The 17,700-nt window shown below is 35.9% G+C and overlaps 1 protein-coding gene across 2 annotated transcripts in view; it reads left to right on the top strand.

Annotated features, from left to right (window-relative positions):
- RAB21 (RAB21, member RAS oncogene family) overlaps positions 1-17,348 on the top strand; it is a 43,466-nt gene extending 26,118 nt beyond the window's left edge. For both annotated transcript variants that reach the window (XM_041755331.1, XM_041755329.1), the window contains exons 5-7: positions 2,311-2,365; positions 2,818-2,906; positions 13,508-17,348. In XM_041755331.1, coding sequence (XP_041611265.1) covers positions 2,311-2,365; positions 2,818-2,906; positions 13,508-13,650 — 287 coding nt within the window. In that variant the 3' untranslated portion in view covers positions 13,651-17,348. The remainder of the gene's footprint in view (positions 1-2,310; positions 2,366-2,817; positions 2,907-13,507) is intronic.
- The last annotated feature ends 352 nt before the right edge of the window (positions 17,349-17,700 follow it).

Below are 17,700 nucleotides of genomic sequence, written 5' to 3'. Positions count from 1 at the left end.
AAAAAAAAATTTAGGTTTTGAGTTTTGGAAAGCTATCAGTCACCAAAATAGTTTTTTGAGACTCTGCTATCCTTTTATTAACACTGATTATTGAAAGAAATAGTGGTTAACAAAAGGTTTTTGTTTAAAAGAATAATTAGGTTATTAAAATAGGTACCTGTTTTAATGATGGCTAAATTTTTAAAGTTAGGTCAGTTTAAAATATTTTTAGAGAAGAAAGCAGTATCTGAATAATTATCCCCAAATATTTGTTTGAGGCAGTAAATTATCTTTCTCTGTCCTCATTTAAAAAAAAAGTTGATAATTCTGATAGAATTTGAAAGCAGAGGTATTAAAGATTGAGAAGAACAACATAGGGGTTTTAATTAATTGGAACAAGTCTCCTGTTTTACCTTTTTAGAGTGGGAGAATCTTGTGCCTCTGTTGTTGGAACCACCAGCCACTAGGTGGTGCTTTTTGCATTCTTCATAGCATAAAACAACTTGTTTTTCTTCTGGTGACTATCAGGTATATAGGCTGTAGTATTTAGCAAATTTAAAATTTTATTGACAAATACAATGTAAGAAATCAGAACTAATATGTTCTTCTTGCTGAGCCAAATAGATAATTATTCAAAGAAGGAAGAGTTCATTACTGAATCTGTTGGTAATCATTGAGCTTTAGTATAGTCTGTTTCCTTCTAATGCTGTGGCTATGGTGTCAGATAGTTACCTGCAACTGCCCATGATTGGGTGCTGGGGTTATTTGAGGCCCTGCATATACAAACCTCTGGGCTTGCAATTCTCAGTTATAAGTATTGCATCTTTCTTTGGGTGCTTACTTCAGTCCTTATCTGAAATTGTCTTCTAGATTCTCTAAGGTTCCAATAAAAGATGACCTTATTTACAAAGGTTTTCTCCCCCCGCCCCTTATAAGTTATAATAGAAGAAATGAAAATATTTATTTGAAATATCCTTCCTTAGGGCATTTCCCCCTTTTTTTTCCTGTTATTTCCATTACCTGTAGTATTCTGTGTGTCCAGCCAACTCACCTTAACCTCTGCCTTGTATTTCATAAAGAATCTACATTTTGCAGTTTCTTCACTTTTATTCGGGTGGCTTTTCAGCATAATCTGTTTCATCCAATTGTTTAAGAAGAGTTAAGCTTAATTTTCATAATTTTAAATTTGCATGATGTGCATATATTAAGTTTTCTCGTGTTAAACAGTACAGGTTCCTCTGTTGTGGTACTGAAGTTCTTTAAAGGCCATATGTTTATTTTTTAAAGATTTTATTTATTGGGGATCCCTGGGTGGCGCAGCGGTTTGGCGCCTGCCTTTGGCCCAGGGCACGATCCTGGAGACCCGGGATCGAATCCCACGTCGGGCTCCCGGTGCATGGAGCCTGCTTCTCCCTCTGCCTGTGTCTCTGCCTCTCTCTCTCTGTGTGACTATCATAAAAAAAAAAAAAGTATTTATTCATGAGAGACACAAAGAGGCAGAGACATAAGCAGAGGAAGAAGCAGGCTCCATGTAGGGACCCTGATGTGGGACTCGATCCCAGGACTCCAAGATCACACCCTGAACCAAAGGCAGGTGCTCAACCACTGAGCCACCCAGGCATCCCTAAAGGCCGTATGGTTTGCTTTCTTTCTTTTTTTTTTTTTTTAAGATTTTATTTATTCATGAGAGACACAGAGAGAGAGAGAGAGAGAGGCAGAGACACAGGCAGAGGGAGAAGCAGGCTCTTTGCAGGGAGCCCAACCTGGGACTCGATCCCAGGTCTCCAGGATCAGGCCCTGGGCTGAAGGTGGCGCTAAACCACAGAGCCCCCTGGGCTGCCCCAAGGCCATATGTTTAAATGCTTTCTTTAACTAGTTCATATCATTCAGGAAACCAAAATACTCTTAGGGTCCAAGGGACTAGCCTAATCTATTTCATGAATAGTAAGATAGTCTTGCTTAATTATTGACTGGCTGTATATTGATTTGGGACCATTTACATTTGGCTAAGAATCATAAGTTTATTTTCCTAGGTTCTCCATTTTATCATAAATCAAAGAATAGTACCCATCTCTTTGGAAAAGTTATTTTTTCTGACAGAGGCTTCAGCTTCATTGAGCCATCTGAGGGAGGCTGAAGCATTTACCTTGACAGTCATGACCAACCCTTCTATCATAGGGTTTTACCTTATAGTTTTAGGACATGTAGAAGTCTAATGGGGATTTGTATTTTTCCAGGTCATTAAAATGACATTTGTGAATTTAGAATTGGCTTAGTTTTGTTACAAAAAAGAATCAATATTAATATTTGGCATTTTTACTTTCAAACTAGGTAATAAAATAGACTTGGAAAAGGAGAGACATGTTTCCATTCAAGAAGCAGAATCGTAAGTGTTCTCCCTTTCCCTCCCTCTAGTCACTCTTTCTCTTTGCACAGTGTGCTTTACTATTTAGGTATTACTCAAACCTCTTAATATAATATGAGCTATTGGATTCAGTGAAGAAAATTTACATTGGTAATTTCTGGACTTTTGACAACATTTACAAATATTCCATTCTCACTTTTTGATTTTAGTAAAAAATGTAAAGAGTGATGCAAAAGAAAACTATCATAATCAAATAGTCACAAAAACTTTTAAAGTGTTTGGGTTCCAAATTAAAAATTTCAAGTGTTGTAATCCTTATGTTCTTACGTAAAATTTGGTTCAGTGTATCTTAATTTCACTAAATATGGATTAATTAGTAAAAGTCACTAAAATCGCTACTTAAAAAATTCTAATAGTTATGACAAAAATATGAACATTTTTTGTATCAATCACTGGTGTTACTTTTTTTTAAGGTATGCAGAATCTGTGGGAGCAAAGCATTATCATACTTCAGCCAAACAGAACAAAGGAATTGAAGAACTCTTTCTTGATCTTTGTAAAAGTAGGTATACTCAGATTTTACGTATTTAGAAAAATAGCTCTTTTAAAAATATCAGTAATATTTTTTAAGTGATATTTTGTGGTCTCAGTGATACATTGATGATTTGTCACATCTACCAGTATTATTATTTAATATATTTTTCTTAAACTCATTTTTTAAAGCTTAAATACCTACTTTAGCTCTGTTTCAAGCAGTAGTTAATGGATATGAAATCGTGAAATCATTGGATAGGGTATGTGCTAAATACACATTAAAATTAAATGCATAACTATCAAAAATAAAAATAGAATACAAAAACTTAAGAGACGTAGCAGCTTGCTGCAGTGGAGGTTATTTCGATCCTGATTTGAGAAAGTAGTGAACAAGAACATTTGTCAGACAGTGGGGACTATATGAATACTCACTGGTATATACCATTTGATGGTATTAAGAAGTTATTGAGGGGTACCTGGACCCTAATTTCAGTCAGTAAAGCATGTGACTTGATCTCTGGGTCATGAGTTCAAGCCCCACATTGAGCATAGAGCTTACTTTCAGAAGATAAATAAAAACAGTAGAGCGAATATATTAAAAAGTTATTGAGGTTCTGGTTCAAATGGTCACATCAGAAGATCTTCAACGTCTACGGGGACACACTTGAGTCTAAAGCTACATATGGAAGAATTTCCTCTTTAAAAATCCTGAAGGTTGGCTGAATGACAACTATATATTGGACAAACAAGAAGAAAACTACATCAAGGAGATGGAAGAGGCTGTAATACAATGTTGCCATAAGCCCCATCCTTGGTGTGGTGACCCACAACCAGAAGAGAACTCAAAACCCATAGCTTCTTCCTAAGGAGTAAAGAATTTGAACCTCACAATGGACATCACTAACTTTTAAGGTGTAAATGAGAGATGATTCGCCCATCTAACTTTGAAAACTAGTGTGGCTCACATCCCAAGACCTACAAGACTGAAGCAGTCTGAAAAACTGCTCTTAAGGGCTTGCATGGAGACTTATTTGCCCCAGGTCCCAGCTCAGAGGCAGCTGATCACACCAAATGAGGGAGGCTCACCTGCTTATATTAAAGGCATCACACATCTAGAAGCCTGCTAGTGGAATACTATTTTAGGATGGAGATTGGCAGGCACCATCTTCCTGGTCTCCCTTTGCTGTATTTCTCCTTTGCTGTGTTCCGGAGCACCTGTATCCCCTGGAGAGGAGCTTTTATATACATTTGGCGCCCCAGTTTTTGCAGCTGCCATGTAGGAAACACATCTTGATCATTTGACCTGTAGGCCAGGGGAGCTTGTATTCTTGGTCCTATTGGATTATTATATCTGATGTTACTCAAAAAGGAGCTCATACGCCTGTCTGGCACTCCTGATTCTTGTGACTGCTACCAGAGGGCATCTCTACATTACCTGGCTCTAGTGGCCAATGGGGCCTTATGTTCATGGGTCCCATGGGACTGTAACCAACAGAGAAAGAGTTCTTAACTACTATCCATAGGGCACAGCATGAAGGAAGAGACCCACAAGCTCAATTTTTCTGTTATGGACACTTGTTAGCTAATCATCATAACTATAGCCTGAGGGACAAGTTTCAGGTTTGGACCACATTTAGTGGCCTATAGAGCTGGTTTCAAGGACTGTAGGCTCTGGGCACTGTCTTGGTGCTCTTCTACCTTATTCTAGCTTGCTTGTATCACCTAGGAAAGAGCTTATACATTTGTCTGGAGCCTTAATTTTTGTGACTGCTGTCCAGGGGCACCTCCAGATAACCTGGTCTTGGTGGCCAGTGGCGCTTATGATTGCAGTCCCATAGGGCCATATATTTGCATGCTTTTGAGTATTTTTTGTTTAAGAGTTTATTTGAGAGAGAAAGCACAAGTGGGGAGAGGGACTGAGGGAGAGAAGAGTGAGAATCCCAGACTGCACTGAGCATGGAGCCGTACACAGGGCTGGATCCCATGACCCTGAGATGATGACCTGAGCTGAAACACAGTCAGAGGCTCAACTCAACTGAGCCACCCAGACACCCTTATTTTTGCGTACTTTTCAAAGCTGATGCCTAAAGATCGGGCTTCCAGTCACCCTGAATCTAGGTGCTGAGATTCTCCCCTTTGGGATGTTGATAGGTCTTGGGACATCCTCAACTACTTGGAGCTATTAAAAATATAATAGGCTGCTTGGACAAGCAGCTTGTTCCATTTACTCTATAGAAAGCAACATGGAGAGTCACACAAAAAGAAGAAATGGGAGTATGTTCCAAATGAAAGAACAAGATAAAAACCTCAGGAAAAGGGATCCCTGGGTGGCGCAACGGTTTGGTGCTTGCCTTTGGCCCAGGGCGCGATCCCGGAGACCCGGGATCGAATCACACATAGGGCTCCCGGTGCATGGAGCCTGCTTCTCCCTCTGCCTGTGTCTCTGCCTCTCTCTCTCTCTGTGACTATCGTAAATAAATAAAAAAAAAATTAAAAAAAAAAAAAAAAAAAACCTCAGGAAAAACCTTAATTAAAACAGAGAGAAGTAATTTACCTGAAATAGTTCAAGGTAATGGTTATAAAAATGATCACTGAAATGGGGAGAAGAATGGATGAACACAGAACTTCAACAGATGGAAAATAGAAGAAAGTACCAAAAAGAAGTCACAGAGCTGAAGAATACAATAACTTAAATGACATGTTAAATAACTGAACAGAAAAATTCACTAGAGGTGTTGAACATCAGATTAGATGAATCAGAAGAAACGATCAGTCATCTGAAAGACAAGGCAGTGCCACTCACCCAATCAGAGCATTGAAAAGAAAAGGGTAAGGAAAAAAATGTAAGAAGTGAAGATAGCTTAAGGGTCTTAACAGGACAACATTAAACAGTCTAATATTTGCATCCTGGGGATCCCAGGAAAAGAGATAAAGAGGCAGAAATCTTATTTGAAAAAATAGTGGCTAAAAACTTTCCCAGCGTGGGTAAGGAAACAGACATCCAAGTCTAGGAAGCCTAGAGTTCCAAATAAGAGGAACCTAAAGAGATCCACACCAAAGATACATTTGTAATTAAAGTGTCAAAAATAAAGATAAGGAGATAATATTAAAAGCAGAGGAGAAAAACTTGTTACATACAAGGGAAACCCCTATAAGATTATCAGCAGATCTTTCAGCAGTAGTTTTGCAGGCCAGAGGGAATGGCATGATATATTCAAAGTGCTGAAAGAAAAAAAACTTGAAACCAAGAATTCTCTACCTGACAAAATTATCATTCAGAAGGGAAGGAAAAATAATTTTCCAGACAAGCAAAAGCTAAAGTTTATCATCACCAAACTTGCCTTAAAGATCTGTTAGAGAGACTTCTTTTACCTTAAAAGAAAGGGTGCTAATTAGTAACGAGAGCACACATGAGAGAAATCTCACTGGAAAGTAAATATCTAGTAAAGGTGGGATATTAATTGATTGTAAAGCTAGTATGAAAGTTAGAAGACAAAAATAGTAAAAATAACCATATTTACAATAATTAATTGAGTGATACATAAGATGAAATGATGTAAAATGTATCAAAAACATAAAACAAAAAAAAAAAACATAAAACATTGGTTAGGGGAGTAATAATGTTAAGTGGGATCAACTTAAAATAGATTGGTATAAGTTGTTTTATGTAAGCCTCATTGTAACTACAAAGCAAAAACCGTACAAAAGATAAAAAGAATAGAAGCATACCACTGAAGTAGGTCATCATCAGAGGAAGAGAGAGCAAGAGAAGAAGAAAGAAAAAGGAATTATAAAAATTGCTAGAATACAAAATGGCAGTAAACACATACCTATAATTACTTTAAATATAAATGGACTAAATTCTCCAGTCAAAAGACTGGAGACTGAATGGATAAAAAAAAAAAAAAAAAACAAGACCTATCTATATGCTGCCTTATAAGAGACTCAGGTTAGATATAAGGACACACAGAGACTGAAAATGAAGGGATGGAAGATGTTCCATGCAAATGGAAACCAGAAGACAGTTGGAGTAGCTATTATTACATCAGACAACATAGGCTTTAAAACAAAGACTGTAATGAGAGACAACTACATTACATAATGATAAAGGTGTCAAGCCAACAAGAAGATTCATTTGTAATACTTGTGTACCCAACACAGGAGAACCTATATATATGAAGCAAATACTAACCAACCTAAGGGAAGAATAGCAATACAAATAATGGGAGGCGGACTTTAGTACCTTACTTACATCAGTGGTTTATGCTGACAGAAAAGCAGTAAGGAAACACTGGCCTGAAATGACATGTTAAATCTGATGGACTTAACAGATAGTTACAGAACATTCTATCCAAAAACAATGGAATACACATTTTTCCCAAGTGCACAATGGAACATCTTATCAGTTGTATGTTAAGCCATAAAACAAGTCTTAATAAATTCAAGAGAATTAAAATCATATCAAACATCTTTTGGCATAAAGCTAGAAATTAATTACACAAAGAAAACTGAAAATTTCATGAATATGTAGAGATGAAAAAACATTCTACTGAACAACCAGCAAGTCGAAGAAGAAATCAAAAGAGAAATTGAAACATACCTTGAGATAAACAAAAATATAAGCATAACATACCAACGTTTATGGGATGCAGCAAAAGCTGTATTGAGAGAGAATTTCAGGGGTACCTGGCTGGCTCAGTCAGTGGTGTGTGAAACTCTTGATCTCAGGGTTGTGAGTTCAAGCCCTATGTTGGGTATAGAGATTACTTAATAAAATATTTTTTAAAAAATGAGGGAAGTTCATAGTGATACCTAACTCAAGAATTTAAAAAAAAGTCTCAAATGGGGCACCTGCCTGGCACAGTTGAAAGAGCATGTGACTCTTGATCTCTGAGTCATGAAGTCAAGTCCCATGTTGAGTGTAGAGATTACTAAAAAAAGTAAATAAAACTTTAAAAAAAGTCTCAAACAACATAACTTTATTATACCTCAAGGAATGAGAAAAAGAACAAAATTAGAATAAGAAAGGGAACAATAAGGATCAGAGCAGAAATAAATGAAATAGATACCAAAAGAGTATTAGAAAAGATTGATGAAACTAGCTGGTTCTTTTTTTTTTTTTTTTTTTTTTTAATTTTTATTTATTTTATTACAGTCACAGAGAGAGAGAGAGAGAGAGGCAGAGACATAGGCAGAGGGAGAGAAGCAGGCTCCATGCACCGGGAGCCTGACGTGGGATTCGATCCCGGGTCTCCAGGATCGCGCCCTGGGCCAAAGGCAGGCGCCAAACCGCTGCGCCACCCAGGGATCCCTAGCTGGTTCTTTAAGAAGATAAAATTGAAAAAAACTTAGGTAGCCTTACCAAGAAAAAGGGAGGATTCAAAATCAGAAATGAAAGCAAAGACTTTACAACTGGTAACACAGAAATACATAGGATCATAAGATACTGCTGTGAACAATTATATACTAATAAATTGGACACCCTAGAAGAAATGGATAAATACTAATATTGAATCATAATGAAACATAAAATCTGAACAGACTGATTACTAGTAAGGTGATTGAATCAGTAATGCAAAACTTCCCGACAAACAGAAATCCAGGATCAGATGGCTTCATGGTGAATTCTGCTGAACATTCAAAGAAGAATTAATACCAGTCCTTCTCAAATTCTTACAAAGTAGAAGAAGGAACTCTTCTAAATTTATTTTACAAGACTAGCATTACCCTGGTACCAGTGCCAGACAAGGACACTACAAGAAAAGTAAAGATAGACCAGTATCCTTGATAAACATAGATGCAAAAATCCTCAACAAAATATTAGCAAACTGAATTCAACAATATATCAAAAAGACCACATACACCGTGATGAAATGGGATTTATCCCAGGGATGCAAGGATAGTTCAGTGTCTACAACTTCATCATTGTGATATATACCATATTAACAAAATGATTTATACCATATAAAATCATATGATCATTTCAATAGATGCAGAAAAAGCATTTGACAAAATTCAACATGCATTTATGATAAAAACGAAGTGGATATAGAGGGAATATACCTCAATATAAAGGTTATATGCAAAGAGCTCAGAGCTAGCATCCTACTCAGTGGAGAAAAGCTGGAGGCTTTTCCTTTAAGACCAGGAATAAGACAAGGAGGCTCGCTCTCACCACTTTAATTCTGCTTAACATAGTATTGGAAGTCCCTAGTCAGAGCAATTAGGCAAGGAAAACAAAAAGACATACAGATTGGAAAGGAAAGAAGTAAAACTGTCAGTACTTACAGATGATATTATATGTCAAAATCCTAAAGAAAATCCCAAACACTACCATCAAGAAACTGTTAGAACTAATAAATAAATTTGGTTCATTGAAGGATACAAGAAATCAACATGTAGAAACTTTTCACAGAAAGAGAACACACAATCCTAAAATTTGTATAGAACCGTAAAAGACTCTGAATAGCCAAAGCAGTCTTGAGATGAACAAAGCTAACAGCATCATGCTCCCTGATTTCAAACTGTATAATAGAGCTATAGTAAAACAGTGTGGTATTGACATAAAAACAGACACACAGATCAGTGGAACAGGATACAGAGCCCAGAAAGAAACCCATGTGTATACAGTCAGTTAACTTATGACAAAGAAGCCAAGAGTATACAATGGGGAAAGGATAGTCTCTTCAATAAATGCTGTTGGGGAAATTGGACAGCCACATGCAAAAGAATGAACCTGGACCACTATCTTATACCATGCACAAAAATTAAATGGATTGAAAACTTGAACCTGAAACCCCTAGAAGAAAACACAGGTAGTAAGCTCCTTGACATTGGTCTTAGCAAGGACTTTTTAAATCTGACAGCAAAAGCAAAAGCAACAAAAGCAAAAATAAACAAGTAAACTATATCAAACTAAAAAGTTTCTGTCCAGCAGAGGAAACCATCAATAAAATGAAAAGGCATCTTACTGAATGGGAGAAAATATTTGCAAATCATGTGTCTGTAAGGGGCTAATATCCAAAATCTATAAAGAACTCCTACAACGAAAAAAAAAAAAAAGAACTCCTACAACGTAATGGGAAAAAACCCCACAGACAATCTAATTAAAAAATCGGTCAAAGATCGTCAGTAGGAACATGAAAAGAGGTTCTGCACCATTAATTATCAGGGAAATGCAAATCAAAACTACAGTGAAATAAGATAGTACTTCATGTCTGTTAGAATGGCTCGTATCAAGAAAGGCAAGAAACAACAAGTGTTGGTGAGGATGTGAAGAAAAGGGAACCCTTGTGCACTGTTGGTAGGAATGTAAATTTGGCCACTATGGAAAACAGTACAGAGGGAGGGTCTTCAAAAAATTTAAAATGGAATATGATTCAGCAATATGATTCAGCAGTTCTACCTCTGGATATTTAGCCAAAGAAAACAGAAACACTAATTTGGAAAGTTAAACCTTACTCACTGCAGCATTATTTACAATAGCCAAGCTATGGAAACAACCTAAGCTTCCATCAATGGGTGAATGAATAAAGAAAATGTGGTGTATTACATACACAGCAGAATATTATTCAGCTGTAAAAAAGAATGAAATCTTGTCATTTCTGACAACATGGATGGACCTTAAGAGTATTATCCTAAATGAAATAGGTCAGAAAAAGATAAATAACATATGATTCTTCTTACTTGTGGAATCTAAAAATGAATAAATACAACCAATCTAATAGATACAGAGAATACATTGGTGGTTGCCAGAAGCAGCAGTTTGGGGGGTGGGAGAAATGGGTGAAGTGTTTTGTTTGCTTTTAGTTTAAATAAATTGAATTATTTATTTTAAAGGTTATTGTAAAATTTTTAAGGTATTACGGTGTTGTGGTTATACTTTTTTTTAAAGTTCTTTTTTTTAAAGTCTTTATGTTTTAGAGATCATATTAAAATAACATATGAATAAAATTATGTGTCTAAAATCTGATTCCAAATAATAGCAGAGGAGTGCCTAGGTGGCACAGTTGGTTAAGTGTCTGCCTTTGGCTCAGGTCATGATCCCACGGTCGGGGGATCAAATCCCATATCGGGTTCTCCATAGCAGAGAATCTACTTCTCCCTCTCCCTCTACCCTTCCTCCCTGCTCATGCTCTCTCTCAAATAAATAAAATCTAAAAACAAAACAAAACAAAAAGATACTAAAATAATGGTAAAGATGCTTGCTTAGTATAAATGGAATTGTGTGATGGACATAATGCATTTTCATTATGCTATTTTTTCTACTTTTATATGTATTTGAAGTTTTTCATATTAGAAAGTTTTCTAAAAGAGTTAATCACCGATAGAATATATACCATACTTAGGAAAACCCTAGTTTATGGAACAATAAATAGGTTATTCTATATAGAATAATAGAAATGATTTTGTCAAATTATATTTATTTTTTTATTTTTTTATTTTTTTATTTTTTTAATTTTTTATTTATTTATGATAGTCACAGAGAGAGAGAGAGAGGCAGAGACACAGGCGGAGGGAGAAGCAGGCTCCATGCACCGGGAGCCTGATGTGGGATTCGATCCCGGGTCTCCAGGATCGTGCCCTGGGCCAAAGGCAGGCGCCAAACCGCTGCGCCACCCAGGGATCCCTATATTTCTTTTTTTAAAAAAAGATTTTATTTATTTATTTATTTATTGAGAGACACAGAGAGAGAGAGAGAGAGAGAGAGGCAGAGACACAGGCAGAGGGAGAAGCAGGCTCCATGCAGGGAACCTGACATGGGACTCGATCCTGGGTCTCCAGGATCAGGCCCTGGGCCGAAGGTGGCGCTAAACTGCTGAGCCCCCCGGGCTGCCCAAATTATATTTCTTGAATTTATGGACCTTACACTCTTCTGAGAATTTGATAAAAGTGTGGTTTTTGTTTCTAGGAAAATTTACATATACAGAAACTCCAGAACTTCAGTTTTACAAAAACCTGAAGTCATTCATAATTTTCATAGACCTTTACTTCTCTAAGTGAGGTTCCCTGATCAGCAGCGGCAGCATCACTTGAGAATATGTTAGAAATGCAGATTCTTGAGCCCTACCCAAACCAACTGAATCAGAACTTCTGGAGGTGGTGCCTAGACTCCGTTTTAACAATCCTTCCATAAGATTGTGGTGCACACTGAAATTTGAGAAGTTATTTCTATTTTCGCTGCTTGTACATTCCTATAAATTATTTGGAGATCTTGTTAAAATGCATATTTGATAGAATGGGTCTGGTGCGAGCCTAAGCTTTTCATTTCTAACAGGCACCCACATGGTCATGATGCTGGTCCTCAGACTGTACTTTGAGTATCAAGGTTCTAGATCCATTGCTTAGAAATGTTACAAATCTCAGGATGCCTGGGTGGCTCAGCAGTTGAGCATCTGCCTTAGGCTCAGGATGTGATCCTGGAGCCCCGGGATCAAGTCCCACATCAGGCTCCCTGCGTGGAGCCTGCCTCTCTGCTTGTGTCTCTGCCTCTCTCTCTCTCATGAATAAATAAATAAAATCTTTTTTAAAAAATAAGAAATGTTATAAACCTCATGTAATTTTTTTAAGATTTTAAAAAATTTATTTGAGATAGAACATTATGAATGTGTGAGCAGGGGGAGGGGCCGAGGGAGAGAGAGAGAATCCCAAGTAGACTCTGCACTGAGCGTGGAGCCCAACACAGGGTTCAGTCTCACAACCTTGAGATCATGACTGGAGCCAAAATGAAGACTTGAACACTTAACTGACTGAGCCACCTAGGCACCCCTAAATCTCCTATCTTTATAGACAAAAATTTGAATATTTCCCATGTTTATTTAAAAATCATAAAACATATACACATACTAATATGTTTTGTACATTTTTATAAAACAAATTTTGAAAGGTGAGGAATAATAAAAATAAATTAGAATTTGAGGGTGTTTTCCAATTTCATCTTACTGGATTTTCGTGTACACCTCAATTTGAAAACATTGTTCAAGAACAGTCTCTGGACCCAAGTTTGAGAACTGTTCTAAAGACTCCTTCTTTTCTTTCGTCGTCTTTTCAGGTACGTATTTTGTGGATATTTACTCCTAATCTGTGTCTTATATTTTAATTTTTTAACTGTGTCTTTCAGAGCAGAAGTTCTAAATTTTATTTTATTTTATAAATAAATCTTTAAGTCAAATAGTCTGAGTCCTCCAGCTTTGTTCTTCCTCCCTCATCTTAAACCGTTTCATTCTTTCAAATATTATTTGCTTAAAGTATTACACTACTAATTGAAGAATAACTATTGTTCCCTAAATATTAGCTGCACTTGGAATAATTTGAACTTTGGCATGTTGCTAAGTATATGTAGAAAATCTTAAGGACTATACTTGTATATAGTCATTTGTTCAAGGCAAAAACTTTGTTCTCTAGATCAATGTCCCTGTAGCCATTATGCAACTGGACAAATACAGTTGCTATTAATAATTTATAATTTGCAGGAAAAGCTATTTAGTGAGCTAACAAAATGTTTATTATATTTAGTTTCCTTGTTGGTTGAAGTCAGACATGGCTATCATGGTGGTATACATATACAATCATAGAAAGAAAAAACTCGTAGATTGTGGTCCTAAATAATTTGTTTCTTCCCTCTCTTAGGGATGATAGAAACAGCACAAGTGGATGAGCGAGCAAAAGGCAATGGCTCTAGTCAACCAGGAGCTGCAAGGCGAGGTGTACAAATTATTGATGATGAACCTCAAGCCCAGAGCAGTGGTGGAGGGTGCTGTTCTTCTGGATAACTGTTCACACTTAAGAAATTAAACAAACTGTGGATCATTGCCCTCAACATGAAGACTGCCATATTCCAAGTCACATTATTTTACCAATGGAATTATAGATTAACAGTATTTTAAATTACGTTTATAACACTGCAGAGACCTTAAGTGCTAAACTTAGTGGAGTTTGTGACCAGAGAATTGGCATTTTTCTACAAATGTTAACAAAGCAATTACCAATGGCCTTTTTACATATTTTTTTCTTTAATAAGGAATAATATGCATGTAGAAAAAGACCTACTTAAAGGCTTCATTTATATTCTTTTAAATCAAATCTTTATTTAATAACTTATATATGTTGTTGGAATGGTATACATTTTTGCAGCCCTTTGTATTTTGTGGTAGTTTGAATTGTATCACTTCTAAATGGCAAACTGTTTTTTTGTTTTTGTTTTTGTTTTTTTTTAATTAGCAGATACCTGAAGTACTATTTTTGCAGGGTTTGCACAGGCCCCTTAACTGTCTACTACTTTGATATAATCTATATACAACCTGTATGCTGAGCTGGTAAAATACATTGTAAAATTACATATTAAATACTTTATCTGCTTTTACAAGCGCAAGGTGCAAAAATATATACGATAGTCTCATTGATGACTGTAAAGTGAATTAACATTTGGTGATAATGCCTAAGCTTTTTGACTCTGACATAAAGATCATAGCTCCCCTTCACTTTTGTCTTAACTTGAAAGTGGCGTGTTTAAATTTTCACATATACTTTACTTGAATTATTGCTGTTGTCCTATTTTTTTTGCCTTTTGTAAGTCTTTCTGATGATTGAACAACAGCATTTGCCTTTTGGTTTGTTGGGGTTTTTTTTGTTTTGTTTTTTGTTCTGGGGGGGGATTTTTTTGGTTAAAAGAGATGAATTCTGATTTTGCTTTAGAGTGGTTACCTTAGAAGTATTTGAGTGGAGCATGCTGAGTTTCACTTCTGCAATGGCTTTAGTTTTCTCTTAGACTTTATGTGAGATGGGTTCACTGGTGTGAGAAGAAAGGAAGAGGTCACAGTGAGTTGCCACTCGCCAAGACTCATTCATACAGCATGTTAGTGGGTAGTTTATTCTCCTGGGGCAGCACTTTTAAATCCTCTGTGAGCAAATTGTATTTGTTCATTGCTTGCCAGAGATGAACACAGAAAAGTTTGTTCCATTTAATAAGAGCTGTCATTCTGAGTTTCTGTGAAGGGAAACATTTCATGTAATGCGGTTATAGCGAACACTGGAAAGATTTATTATAAAATTATATTCTTGTATACTTTGTAAATTAGTCTCATTAGGTTTTTTTTTTCCTTAAGCATAGGACTGAACTTAAATTTGTTAATTTTAATAGAATCAGACACTGCTCATAGAAGGATCACAAATTATGGAGATTAACATAAATTGTTCTTGTTCTAATATATATATTTTTCCATTTCTGTCATGCTTGGAAAACTAGTAAATGTTATGTCTAAGATAAAATGGAATGGTCCCTGGATTTACTTCTTAAAAGAAGCAGTGGTATGCAATAAAGTTGTTAGCATGAGCAATTAAGACGATACAAAGAAGTTACAGTTACTAAAGAAGTACTGCCATATTTTTAAATTCATAGCTTAAACTTTCCCAAATGGGTTTAAAGTTGGATTGACAGCTTGATGTTAGAATTTTGACTTAGTATTAAGTGTTCTGTGAGCCCTCACTTCACCTTCTTTAGTTACTCTCCTTGCCAGTCTCAACACACTGATTTCTGTTGTGTGTGTTTGGGGAGGGTGGGGCGGTAAGAGTCAGGGAGATAAGCTAAAATTGTTTTTTTTATCAGATGATTGTACTCTGTATAATATCTCCGTTTCCTGTGAAGTTTGTGTTTATGCAGGGCAGCAGGGGAGACGAGGGGAATCATGAGTACAAATACAGGAAAAATTGTTTTTGTGCAGCCCCCCCCCACTTGTTCTTCCACAGATTGTAAAGAAAGCCTTGACATTTTTATGATTATACATGTAGATGGAAAATAAGCTCTTCTTAGGAGTGAAATGTTTTTTGAACTAATTAAAGATGAATATGAGATTTTTTTCCAAAAAATAGTCATAAAAGTAGTCATAAGGCCTGATAATTGGCGAGTTGTACTCTAGGTTTTTGACGCTTATATTAATGATAAATTAAGTCCAGATAGGAACCTCTGCTCCAGAGTTGCCAGATAATCATTGATGGGGTACAACCACTCTCCGTATTTTTTTTTTCTTTGCTCTCCCTGGGTTTCTGTGTATCTTTCTAAACCTCAAGCATTTCTTCTTTTGAGCTGTAATTTAAGCTGACTCAATAGCACCAATAAATAATATGAAATATGTGTCCTTGCTCTGAAGTGTGAGAGGTCTTTAGGTAGGAATAGGATAAAAGAGGACCAGGCAGTTGGAGTATGCGCATAAAGGAGAGATAAAGAGATAATAAACTAAAGCTGAGGAAATTGCTCTGATACTTTCTTCACCTCTAACATATCTTTTGTGTTCCTGCCCTTATACATTGTGCTATTAGGAAGAAGACACACATTACTGTATTGTGTATTAAAAGTAGTAGGTAGGTAGAACCAATATATTTTTCAACTAAGTAAGTGTATACATTTAGTATATATAATTAAAAATTGGTATAAGATAGTCGTTAAAAATACCTGAATATTATGTTAAAAGTATACAATCATTGTTTCTGTAATGATGATGGGTATTCAGCATCTTGTTTTGCTTTGTGATTATAGAGGAAAATACTGTTTTTAAAAATGTATATTGCAGCAGTTTTGGGGTAAACAGCAATCTGAAAAAAAAGCATCATGTTATTGTATGAAATATGAGTGTTCGAATTTGTTTTGTTCTGGGGATATCTCCTGAAAGTACCCTAAAGTTATGGATGTTACAGCTAAATTTAAGTCTTTTTTTTTTTTAATATTAGCCATATGTTATTAGTGATTGCTTTTTATTTGGCATTAAAGTGAAAAAGAAGAGTGATACAGGTTTTCAATAAGAAAAGATAAAATTTGGGAAATATGAAAGGAGGGTAGTGAGGAGAATGAAGTCAGGTAGATCTGAAACTCTACAACCTGACATTTTTATAATTGTTTTGAAAATACATTATCAAGTCGTTTCTAAATAAGGCAAGTTACGCATTGTGCCAAATACTTAGAACATATAAAAAAATGAATTGTGATACTATGCCTTTAAATATATAATTTGCAATTTTCTATATTAAAATGCTACAAGGAGTTTGTCATTGATGTTATCTCCAAATAATAGAATTTATCCTTATTACCACTTATATTATCTCCAGAAGTGGTTTGATCTGTGCCTTTAACATTTGAAATTCGTCTTTTGATTTTGGTTTACCATTAACAGTTTTCTTTATAGATGCAGTGAGTCAGAGAGGGAGTGCTGTGCCACATACTCTGCAACCATGGAAGATGTTGAGCTCTTCTAGAAAAGGGTATAGATGGTTGCAACCAGCAAAGATACAGAGACTTAAGTAGATTTTCTTTCTTTTCTAAATCACAAAATGTGTTACCTAGATTTTAATAACTAAAAGCTGGGCTTCATTGAATACATGCATTTACTTGATTTCATAATAGGCATTGGTTCTAGTTTGTTGCTGTTCTGTAATTTTCAGTTGACAAAAACAATAATATATTTGGTTTTGTGGACCAAAATTCATGTTATACATATGTCTGACTTGGACGGCTTTTCCCTTTTCAAAGAAAACAAATTAATCAGAATTCTGAGGAAATTTTCCTAAATGCCAGTATTCTAGTATTATTAATCATAAGAAATGAAAAAAAAACTTAGAAATACTCCTGAGAGTTTCCAATTTCTTTTTTTTTTTTTTAATTTTTATTTATTTATTTTTATTTATTTATGATAGTCACAGAGAGAGAGAGAGAGAGAGAGGCAGAGACACAGGCGGAGGAAGAAGCAGGCTCCATGCACCGGGAGCCCGATGTGGGATTCGATCCGGGGTCTCCAGGATCGCGCCCTGGGCCAAAGGCAGGCGCCAAACCGCTG

The sequence above is a fragment of the Vulpes lagopus genome, chromosome 5 (genome assembly GCF_018345385.1).
Source record: "Vulpes lagopus strain Blue_001 chromosome 5, ASM1834538v1, whole genome shotgun sequence".
NCBI lineage: Eukaryota > Metazoa > Chordata > Mammalia > Carnivora > Canidae > Vulpes > Vulpes lagopus.
Note: the sequence above shows the minus strand (reverse complement) of the source record. Positions and strands in the feature narration are given on the sequence as shown.